Source organism: Pistacia vera, unplaced genomic scaffold, assembly GCF_008641045.1.
Source record: "Pistacia vera cultivar Batoury unplaced genomic scaffold, PisVer_v2 Contig40, whole genome shotgun sequence".
Lineage (NCBI taxonomy): Eukaryota > Viridiplantae > Streptophyta > Magnoliopsida > Sapindales > Anacardiaceae > Pistacia > Pistacia vera.
In genome coordinates this window covers 2286959-2298616 of record NW_022196224.1, presented here as the reverse complement: position 1 = coordinate 2298616, position 11658 = coordinate 2286959, and the positions used below count along the sequence as shown (strand labels likewise).

Below are 11658 nucleotides of genomic sequence, written 5' to 3'. Positions count from 1 at the left end.
CATATTTGATTTTATACAAGCTTCTTGAAATTCAGCATTTCTTTTATTACTACTAGTAATCCAAGCTAAAGATTCCCTAATTCTATCAATATTTTTTTTAATTGTTTTCATACCACTTTTCACAATTAAATTAATAACATGACATGCACAACGTTGGTGAAAAAACTTCAAATTATTATATAAAAGATAATTATTTTGAAAAAATTCTATAGCTTTACTATTAGAACTTGCATTATCTAAAGTTAAACTTATCACTTTATCAATAATATCATAATCTTCTAAAACTTCAATAATTTTATTATAGATTTCTAAACCACTATGATCCACATCCATTAATCTAAATCCTAATAAAGATTTATTTAATTTAAATTCATTATCAAAATAATGACTAGTCACACAAATATAATCTTGTTTAGCTCTACCACTCCAAATATCAGCAGTTAAAGCCACACTAATATGACAAGTATGAAATTTATTTTTTAATTCTAATTTCATTTTTTTAAACAATTTTATTAAATCATTTCTAGTTGCAGTTTTAGAATAACTTTTAAATCCTGGAAAAAATGAATTTTGAACAAATCTTTCAAAATATTTATCTTCAGCCATATTAATAGGTTGATCAGTTGCAGTAATATATAAAGCTAACTGTTCCCTATATACATCAGAATTATAACTCCAATTAGTACCCATATTAGTTATTTGAGTTTGATTGCTTTCTCTATTTCCATGTTGATTAATATGTTTATTAGCATGCCTTTTTAAAGTACTAGTACCATTACCTAAATCAGCTTTATAAATATTTCCATAGTATTTGTATCTCGCTTTCTTAACTTGAATGTCATTTTCTGTCTTGTAAAACTTGTCGAAATACGCCCAAACGTCTGATGTGTATCTGTCTTCGCTTTCGACGGCAGTTGATGATCCCGCCTCAGCTTGAGATGAAGTTGGACGAGCACGACGATTACGAGGACGACTTCTAGAACCACCGGGAGCTGTTGGAATCGGGGGCATATTTTGAGGTGTATCGGATTCTGAGAATCGAAAAGCGGGACTATTTGAATCTCCTCCTGCATTTATGTTAGTAAAATCAGCGGGACTAGGACTAGGATAGTAGTTTCCTTCATCATTGTAATTGTTGGGAGAGAAATATCTATCCATTGTAGTTGAAAAAAAAAATTGATGTAGAAGAAATAAAAATTAAAGAAAGAGAATTGGAATATGAAATTTGGAATTTGGAATTTGGAATTTGGAATTTGGAATTTGGAAAATTGGAAATATGAATTAAAAATTACAAAAACTAATAAAAATTAAAATACAAGCAAATTGATAACAAAGAGATTAAGAGAATAAATGAATAATTGAGAGATTAGAGATTAGAGAATTTGAGTTGTGAGAAAAATGTGAGAGTTTAGGGCCAATTTATAGAAAAAAAGGGAAAGAAAAATGACCAAAAAGACCCCTCCAACAGCTATAAAACGGCTATATTTCAAGGGTAAAGGGGTAATTTGAAAAAAAAATTAAATTTTTTATTTTTTTTCGACTAACCCGTCGGGTTAGCTGTTGTCAACCCGCCGGCCGTTATTTTATAACAGTCAACCCGTCGGGTTGACAACAGCCAACCCGACAGGTTGGCAGGTCTCTTTTAAAAGAGACAAAACAGCAACCCGCACTCGACGGGTTGCCATTTTGCAACCCGGCCCGCCTAGGGGTTGTTGCCGGGTTGGATTCAACCTGGACCACCAATCAACCTGGACCACCAATCAACCTGCTTCATTGTGGGCTGGGTTAGGGTTGTTCCACCTCTCTCCAAGGCAAAATTTTTCCCCCAATTTTCATCAAGGCCAAATTCCCCACCCATTTTTCAAAATTTTCCCTTTCTTCTCTTTTCGTCTTATTCAATGTTTCTTTCAGTAGCCCGACATCTCTAACATGCTAGGGTTGCTTAAAATTACTCTCTAATCAACCGTAACAATGGTGTTCAAGAACAAACTCTTCTTCTCTTCCAAGGAATCCTCCGACTTTGATGGATCCGACTCAACTTGATCCTTCGGATCCAACTCCCCAATTCGATCAATTCTCGGAAACAATTGGAAGAATTGCAAAAATAGCTCGGAGAGAAACAAATGTTTAAATATTTCGTCTCCAAGATCAATTTCTCTCTGCTTCTCCACCTCTTCGCAATCTGGTTCATTCACCTCTTTCTCATTCTTTTCTTTTTAAATTTAGAGATCGTAATGGGAGAAAATTCGTCGATTTAATTAAAATTCGGTTGATTTTGGTGTTCAATTTGATGGTTTTGATTGAATGTTAAGATTTTGGAGTTAGGGAAATTATAGGGAAATTCATTAAGATAGCTCTTCGCTTTTCTTTGAAGCTGTTTTGTGAGAACCTTAGTGCCTTAACACAATGGTGGCCGCCAAGAAGATTGTAACTCATCTCCTTCTCTGTCTCTCTTCTCTCTTCTTTATTCCTTTTCAATCTAAATTAAAGAAGAGAAATAAGTTGATTATGGCTAACTCTTGTAGAAGAAGTCCCATGAGAGCAACAACAGGCTTGCTCTTGTCATGAAGAATGGCAAATACATTTTGGGTTACAAAACTGTGCTTCACACCCTAAGAAGCTCCAAAGGTAACCTAAGCTATTAACTTTGTTTTTCGTTTTATTTCATGTAGTGATGATTATATTATCTCTGCATTTTTTAGCTTCTTTTATGAACTAAAATGACTCTTAGCTATGGACCCAAAAAAATAATTGTGTTTTAGTTGTTAGGTTGTGACCCTTTTTTCATGAGAACTTAGAAATTATTGTGTTCTGACTGGATCTAGTCTTTGTTATGGGAATATTTCATTTCTTGCGGATTTGTTAAATGAACCATCTTTTTCTTTTTCTTTTTCGGGTCGCAGCGAAGCTGGTTATCATTGCCAACAACAGCCATCCTTTTCGGAAGTCTGAGATAGAGTACTATGCGATGTTGGCTAAAGTTGGGGTTCACCACTGCAATGGGAGTAAGTTCTTAATCTTCTTATTGCGTTCTACTCATATGCGAAGTATATTTGTTCTTTGGCTTCCTTTTCACTTTCCTATTATTTATGGTTGCTTAAGTTTTAAATTCGACATATAAAGTCATGCATAATACTAGTAAACTTTCATTAGAGGGTTGTTCATTTTCTGATTATGTACAATTCTTGTTGGCAGCGAGAAAGAAGGATTGGATTTTATTAAAGAGGCTATCAGCAGAACAGGGTATGGTGAGAAGATAAAGATAGCTATCGATGTTGTTGCTACCGATTTTTGCAAAGGTGATGAGTTCTTTCCTGCAAATTTCCTACACTAGTGGTAGCTTGTAGAGAATAACCTTTTTTTTTTTTTTTTTTTTTTTTTTTTTCCCCTCTTAAATCAAAAGTTAAATGACATTATTAGTTTAGAATCCTATTTTGTATCACTGTACATGAACTATTGAAGTATATATTATGGTATGATGTTAAAATGAACACATAATTTTACATGTTCAGCAAGTTTACGTATCAGATATAAAATTAATTGTATGCTTTGGACCATCGTCCACATTGTCTACTTTTTTTTGGATAAGGTAAGTATGTATAAAAGACAAAAAAATACAAATACGAGGGGCATACCCCAAGAGGATGACTGATAACTATCAGTCAAGAACACGTGGGAAAACCCACAAAGTCATGAGCATCAAAAGAGAGCACGCAGGCTCCCCACAAAGCAAAAGATGCCATAAAAAACCACAAACCGGCATAAGGAGCACGCAGGCTCACCACAAACACAAAGCCACAGACCGGCAAAAAAGAGCACGCAGGCTCACCACAAACACAAAGTCACAAACCGACACAAAAGAGCATGCAGGTCCCTTACAAAGCTAGTCAGGAAGATGCCATATCACACGGAGCTGAGGCGGGATCTCGTATCTAGGTGCTAGACCCAAAATCTTGAGCCGAACTAGATCACAAATAGCTAAGACAATATCTCTGCGGGAGCTACAATGCTGACGAAACACGCGATTATTCCGTTCAAACCAAAGGAAATAAACTGTGGCTGAAAGGACTAACCGGGAAAGAAGGTGACTGAAGTCACCTTTTCGTCGAAGATGCAAACTAGCCCACTGAAGCAGAGGGAGCCAGGAGAGAGTAGGCCATGTAGAAAGCGTCCTGGTAGTGACCTCCTGCCAAACATAACTGGAAAAGTCACATCTGAAAAACAAATGGTCATGGGTCTCTGTAGCTGATCTGCACAAAACACATCGGGAGGACGTAATGACACCATGAGAGCTGAGCCGATCCATGGTGTGAAGCCGACNAATATTTGATTGGGCTTTTATAGTTTTGCAAGATTGATTTTTGAAATTTGATTGTTGCATGGAGATCTAAAATAATGGGTTGAAGAAAGTGAAGCTTTATTTAGTTTTTTTTTATTGTTTGAGTTATTATACTATTGTTCATAGTATATTGTAAAATCGTGTTTGATATACATCACATAATGAGAGTGATGACTAAGTGTATGTTTGAGCTTTTATAGTTTTACAAGATTGATTTTATATTTGTCTTTTGTTTTTGTTCTAGTATTGTTGATGGCATGTCAACCTCAAATCAAGCGTTGAAGGTTGAAGAAAAGAAAGTGCCCTGCTAATGTTAATGCTAGACACTATTCGTTTTCAACAAATCTTGAAAAGCAAAATGAAGATATTCAGCATTTGATTGATTCTGTTGTTTATAATGAAAGTGAAGAAGAAGATCAACAACTAGGATACGTAAATAGGAAAAAGAAAACTTTGGAACAGAAAATTGATTACTTGATTGAACTCATAGAAAGTAAATAAAGCAAGCTTACATCTCATGATAATTCTTGTACCTATCAATTCAAATACAGAAGTTTATATTTAAGTTCACAGAAAGTGGTATTATCAGCATAGTTGTAAAAGTATTGTTTTTTACATGGATTTTCATTATTGTATTGATTTAATTGTATCGGTCATGTGAGTATGTTGAACCTGAATATTGGGGAAATAATTTTGACATAGAAAGCAATTAAGAAACATTCTAATCCTATATTTGTGCATAATTTGCATGGAAACTTGGACTCTGCTTAGCATACTAAATGAACTTTGAGGTAAAAATAACGGCGAATAAAACCTTAACAGCAACTTTTTGCCATCATGCATACGAGCAACATGAACTTGTGCAAGGGAAGCAGTTTCTATAGGAACAAGATCAAATTCTTCAAAAACCTGCACATAAAGACTTAAACATCAGCAAGCGCATATGTCTCATTTGGGAATAACAATATGACCACTCAACATGAGAATTTGTGCATACTGTTTGTCCAACTTGGGTTTCTCTAACAAGGATGCACATTTTTTCATGAATCTGGCTAGCTTTTTAACAGCCAATAATTTAATTTTTATTTCATGAATTATTTACAAGTGATATTGGTGCTTAGGAGATTTATGCACAAATTCTCATGTTGAGTGGTCATATTGTTATTCCCAAATGAGACATATGCGCTTGCTGATGTTTAAGTCTTTATGTGCAGGTTTTTGAAGAATTTGATCTTGTTCCTATAGAAACTGCTTCCCTTGCACAAGTTCATGTTGCTCGTATGCATGATGGCAAAAAGTTGCTGTTAAGGTTTTATTCGCCGTTATTTTTACCTCAAAGTTCATTTAGTATGCTAAGCAGAGTCCAAGTTTCCATGCAAATTATGCACAAATATAGGATTAGAATGTTTCTTAATTGCTTTCTATGTCAAAATTATTTCCCCAATATTCAGGTTCAACATACTCACATGACCGATACAATTAAATCAATACAATAATGAAAATCCATGTAAAAAACAATACTTTTACAACTATGCTGATAATACCACTTTCTGTGAACTTAAATATAAACTTCTGTATTTGAATTGATAGGTACAAGAATTATCATGAGATGTAAGCTTGCTTTATTTACTTTCTATGAGTTCAATCAAGTAATCAATTTTCTGTTCCAAAGTTTTCTTTTTCCTATTTACGTATCCTAGTTGTTGATCTTCTTCTTCACTTTCATTATAAACAACAGAATCAATCAAATGCTGAATATCTTCATTTTGCTTTTCAAGATTTGTTGAAAACGAATAGTGTCTAGCATTAACATTAGCAGGGCACTTTCTTTTCTTCAACCTTCAACGCTTGATTTGAGGTTGACATGCCATCAACAATACTAGAACAAAAACAAAAGACAAATATAAAATCAATCTTGTAAAACTATAAAAGCTCAAACATACACTTAGTCATCACTCTCATTATGTGATGTATATCAAACACGATTTTACAATATACTATGAACAATAGTATAATAACTCAAACAATAAAAAAAAACTAAATAAAGCTTCACTTTCTTCAACCCATTATTTTAGATCTCCATGCAACAATCAAATTTCAAAAATCAATCTTGCAAAACTATAAAAGCCCAATCAAATATTTATCCTCACTATCATTGTTCAATGTATATCAAATAAAGCTACACGATATAATATAAAGTACAGATAAACAAATCAAACAATAAAAAAAAAAAAAAAAAAAAAAGGAGTTACAAACAAAAAAAGAAAAAGGGACGAAATAAATATTACTTACATTCTTACAAAATATTGTTGAGATACTATAGAAGCTTTAAACAAACAAAAAGCAGTAGTCAAAGAAACCGAAGGAAAAACAAAAACATATACAAGATGGCGAGGTAGAGACGATGACAATGTACTGAAGAATACCCTAACTAAATAGGTAAACAAATTTGAAATAAAATCCGACCAAACAATTCATACAACATTAACAAATTTAAAATAAAACCCGGCCCAACAACTGATAGAGCATTAACTACAAGTTAAAGTTAATCCAAAAAATACATACAATAATATATATAAATGTGTAATAATGAAAAAAAATTACTATTATTAATTCTTTTATCCAATATGTCAAAATATACATACAATAAAATATTGTTTTTTCACATAAAATTAATATGCAATTAAAAGAAAATATTATTCATTAATAGAATATTAAAGTCTTTTATCCCGTGTATCAAAAAATGCTTGTAATAAAATATTGTTTTTTTCACATAAAATTAATATGCAATTAATATAAGATATAAATCATTAATGCAACATTAAATAACGTCAAAATGAAATTCATAACTAAAAAACAATCCAAAAGATAAACTATATATTCAAATCGAATTTCAAAAATTGCGCAAGCCTTAAACTAGTTTTATAATTAATCACTCAACATTTTAGCATAGTAGTTTGAATCCACAATTAAACTTAAATCTAGGAATAATAACTCTTGAATCCAGAAGATTGTAATTAATAAATAGTCTTTTATGACGTAGCGAGTTAGTGTAATAAGCAAGGATAATAGTGGACAATACCTTTAAGGTTGATAAACAAGTCTCAATTCAGAAACTTAAGCCTTAAAGTATGAGATAAAATTTGAATAATTCATTGAATAACATCCAAAATGAAAAATAAGTTTATATAGAGTGATAACCAACCCTAATAAGATTCTTAATAAACAAGAAAATAAAATTCTCTTTAAACACGAAAACTAATTAAAATAAGAAATCCCGACGGTTGACTAATTATAAAATAAAAAAGTAAAATTTAACTAAATTAAAACTTCTTAAATCAACTAAACTCCTAATTAAAATAGAAAACCACTTGAATTTCTAACATGAAACCCTAAATAAATAAGAAAATCAAATAAAAAAAGAGAAATAAAATTAAATTCTAATTAAATCCTAATTTAACGCTATTTTCCCTGCATCATTTTATCTCTTGAACAAAGTGTGTACTGGACTACTGGTCGTTGATCTTTGACCGAGGATGCTAATTACTTTGCATAACATCATGTTGTGCCATAGTTGACTGCATGTACATTAAGTTGTAAACTGTGTAATTTTCGTAGCTTGCATATATTGCGGAAACACCTCTCTTTTCCGTGTGTCGATAACTTGATTTGTCTTTCAGCAACATTGAAAGATATTTTGACTGATGGAACCAGGGTCGGAACAATGAAATCAAGTCACTGAATATGAAACTTGGAACAGTAGTACTCATTAAAAATGATTTCATTCATGCGAGATGAGGACTGCTTATCCATCGATTGTTGCTAAAATGGAGTGCTGGTCTTGTCAAGAAGTTGTGGTTCTATGAACCAGAATAACTAAGTACAACTATAATTTTGCTGTAATTGTTATAGCAAATATAATTTTGGTATATCACTCTCCACTTCAATACTTTTTGACAGGTTGCCTTGAATTTAACTAAAAGACCATTTGGTTTTTTAGTCTTTACTAAATGACCTTATTTTTTATTAAGACAAACTAATAACAATTAAACACTAATCATAACTTAATTAGGATTAATGAAGTATTGTGTAATATTTTAAAAATTATAATATGTCCTCAAAAACCTAAAATTGTTGCAAACAAATCCAAACATAACATCTTCTTCTTCTTCTTCCTCCCACCATTAACGCATTCCTCCCCTGGTTGCTGTTTATTCTAAGCTCCATCTACATCTTCTTCTTCCTCCTTCATGTACATCTTCTTTTTCTCGCCATTAACACTATCTTCTTCCTTTGCCATTAACATCTTCTCTACCACAGATCCTCCTCTTCTTCCTGACAATTCGTCTAGGTATGTGTATCTCCCATTTCCATTTTATATTTTGATTTTCAAAGATTTAATGATGGATTGAGTTTGTGTTATGATTTTGATTTAGTTGTTTAGGTTGTTGGGTTGTGTTTGATGTAATGCAAGTTGAAAGAGAAATTTGTTAAATATTTTCTTGTATTGTAGGTAGCTGGGGGTGGTAGCACTGATTATAGGGGAATATGACAGAAAATGTGTTTTGGATATGATGAATCGCTTAAGCAATCTGGTATAGCTGGTATAATGTAACAGATTGCAGATCACTTGAGCGATCAAGTATATGGCAGGAGATCGCTTAAGCGATCTACTTTCAGTCTAGTATATGGTAGTATATCACTTAAGTGATTAGGTAAATGGTAGACGATCGCTTAAGCGATCAAGTTTATTTATACCAAATCACTTAAGGGTATGCTTGGGAGTTTTATGGTAGTGGTTATTTTGAGGGTAAACCACCGTAGCGATTTTGAGGAGTTTTTAGTAGTGGTTTTTAAAACACCCAACCTGTGCTCGGGAGTTTATTTTTCAACGGTTTTGACAATATTTTAAAATAATAAATTTACATATATGCCCATAAAAATCCCCCAACTTCAACCAGTACTTGGGAGTTTTTTTTTTCAATTACCAATACTTAGTATCAAAGTTCATTCTAAGTTCAATTTATTTGTAAGTTCTTTCATTGTATATTATTTAATTTATTTGTATGTTCTCACTAAAATATGTAATTTAGTTAATGACATTCGTTATGCTGGCACTATTAGCATATTTGGTAATTTGACTTCCACTCAACAACTAGATTTGTTGAAAATATATGCAAAAGAAGACAAATTGAGCTTCATTACCAATGAGTTTGGGTTTTCCATTGAATAACCCAATTCATATCCAAGAACAACAAACTCTAAAAGAGAACTGTTCAGAAAAATAAATAGTTTGAATATAAGGAACCAAAATTGAAGCAAAAATTTCAAGAATTATCACATGTTTAAGGAGATTTAACTGCAGCTTGAATGTCTATACACATTGAAAGCAAAACTAAAATAATAAGTAACAACTTCTATAACTGTATTATCACATGTGTACCATTTACTGCATTTCTCAGCATGAATGTCTAAAACTGTAACAACTTCTAACTCACAGTCACAGCTAGAGTTAACAAAGATAACATAATTAAGTAAATTGCTCTGTGAGCTTAAACACTGAGCTAATTAACTCACTTTGAACTTTACTTGTTCTCTTTGTTGCTTGAGCAAACATTATTCAAATTTTATAATTAACAGAATGACTATTAAATTCTGAAGTCAAGCAAGTGCTCATGTCTGCTACGGCGATGGTTGGCCCACGACCAATTCTTGTTTTCTTCAAATTCATTTCTAGCAATGAAACAAAGGAGCTGGGCACATCTATATTGTAGACCATATTTCTTCAAATTCGTTGACTCTATTCTCACGATGTTCACCGCTGGCAATTCATTTCTTTTCAAACAAGCGACAATTCATCTCAAATGTGATTAATTTTACCACTAACTGAAAACCTAATTAAAAAGAATAACCTATTGCAAATCTAGGGCAAATCAATTAAGAAGAACAAAGGATATTTCCCTCATTTAAGGCTGGCATGGTAAACCCAAACAAAAAATGAGAGAGAAAGAGAGAAACAAACCTTGTTGAGAGAATTGAAGAAGTTGGAGAAGGAAGAATCAAACGAAGAGGCTGACTGGCTTCTCTATTTTGTGACTTTTTTTTTAGCAGCAAAGGATATTGTATATCACATAATAATAATGGAAAGGGGTTTCTTGGGATAAAATTTTTAAACCAGCCAAAACACCTCGATTTGGGGTGTTTTATAAACCCCTCAAAAATACACTACATTGGTTTTGGAGGGTTTTTAAACCAGTCCATAAAAAATCTGGCAAGTAATGGTTTTTAAACACCTCAAAACCAGTGAAAAAAAGACTCCCAAGCAGACCTTAAGCGATCCAGTAAGCAATATACCAGATTGTTTAAGCGATACACGAGATCGCTCAAGTGACTCTGCAGATGCTTTTTAAAATCTGTCAACCTTTAGTACATTAGTTAATAATAATTTTTTTTTTTTTTTTTTTTTTTTTTTTTTTTTTTTTTTTTTTTTTTTTTTTGCATTATAGGTATGTGGCTATTATTAGATATGAGACAAGTTATTTTGGGCGTTGAATATTTTAGTGAGTGGGTGGAGGAAGAAAGTTGCTGGAAATTGATTAGAAGAACAAAGAAGTTATACCAATTGTTGTGAACATAGATGTTAGTTTTGATGAGTTGATTGATGAAATAATTAGAAGAGCTGATTTGAGTTGCTCACGTAGTAATATGATTGTAAAGTGTGTTTTAAGCAGAGTTCTTGAACATTATGAGGTACCTCCAACTATATGAAAGTCGGATGAATGTGTGAAGTTATATATGATTGATGTGGCTGATAATGGTTCGAGGCTCATTTTAAGAGTTTCTTTTGTAGATAAACCATTGGAAGTTGGTTCAAAAGAAGGGGATAACGAGAAAGTTGGTGAAGAGAATGCTGGTTTTAATTTGAACTACAAGGGCATTGATTTCTTAGTTAAAAAATTAAGAGTAGGCGATGATTTGGGTGGTGAGGAGGACATTGTAAAAGAGGTTGGTCATGTGCAACAGAATGAAAATGTTAAGAAGGAGGACCTCATATATGTTCCCGTAGATGTAGAGATTCCTTTAAATACAGATTATGTAGAAGGTGTAGTATGTGAGGAAGAGAACATTATGGTTCTTTATGCAAGTTCAGAGGCGGCAATTGTAGGTAGTAGTGAATCAGCTCATGTTTTTATTAATGGATTAGAATTGAGCGTAGGGTATTTATTTGACAACAAAGAGGAAGTGGTGAGGAAGCTAAAACTTGTTGCCGTGAGAGGTAATTTTGAGTTCATCATCAAAAAGTCTAATTTATCAGTAGT

The 11658-nt window shown here is 32.5% G+C and overlaps 1 protein-coding gene across 1 annotated transcript; it reads left to right on the top strand.

The window, feature by feature from the left end:
• Positions 1 to 2406: 2406 nt before the first annotated feature.
• Positions 2407 to 3334, top strand: LOC116141615 (60S ribosomal protein L30-like). Its single transcript, XM_031427090.1, has 4 exons — positions 2407 to 2427; positions 2526 to 2628; positions 2904 to 3009; positions 3196 to 3334. The coding sequence occupies exons 1-4, from the start codon at positions 2407 to 2409 to the stop codon at positions 3332 to 3334; spliced, it is 369 nt and encodes a 122-aa protein (XP_031282950.1).
• Positions 3335 to 11658: the final 8324 nt, after the last annotated feature.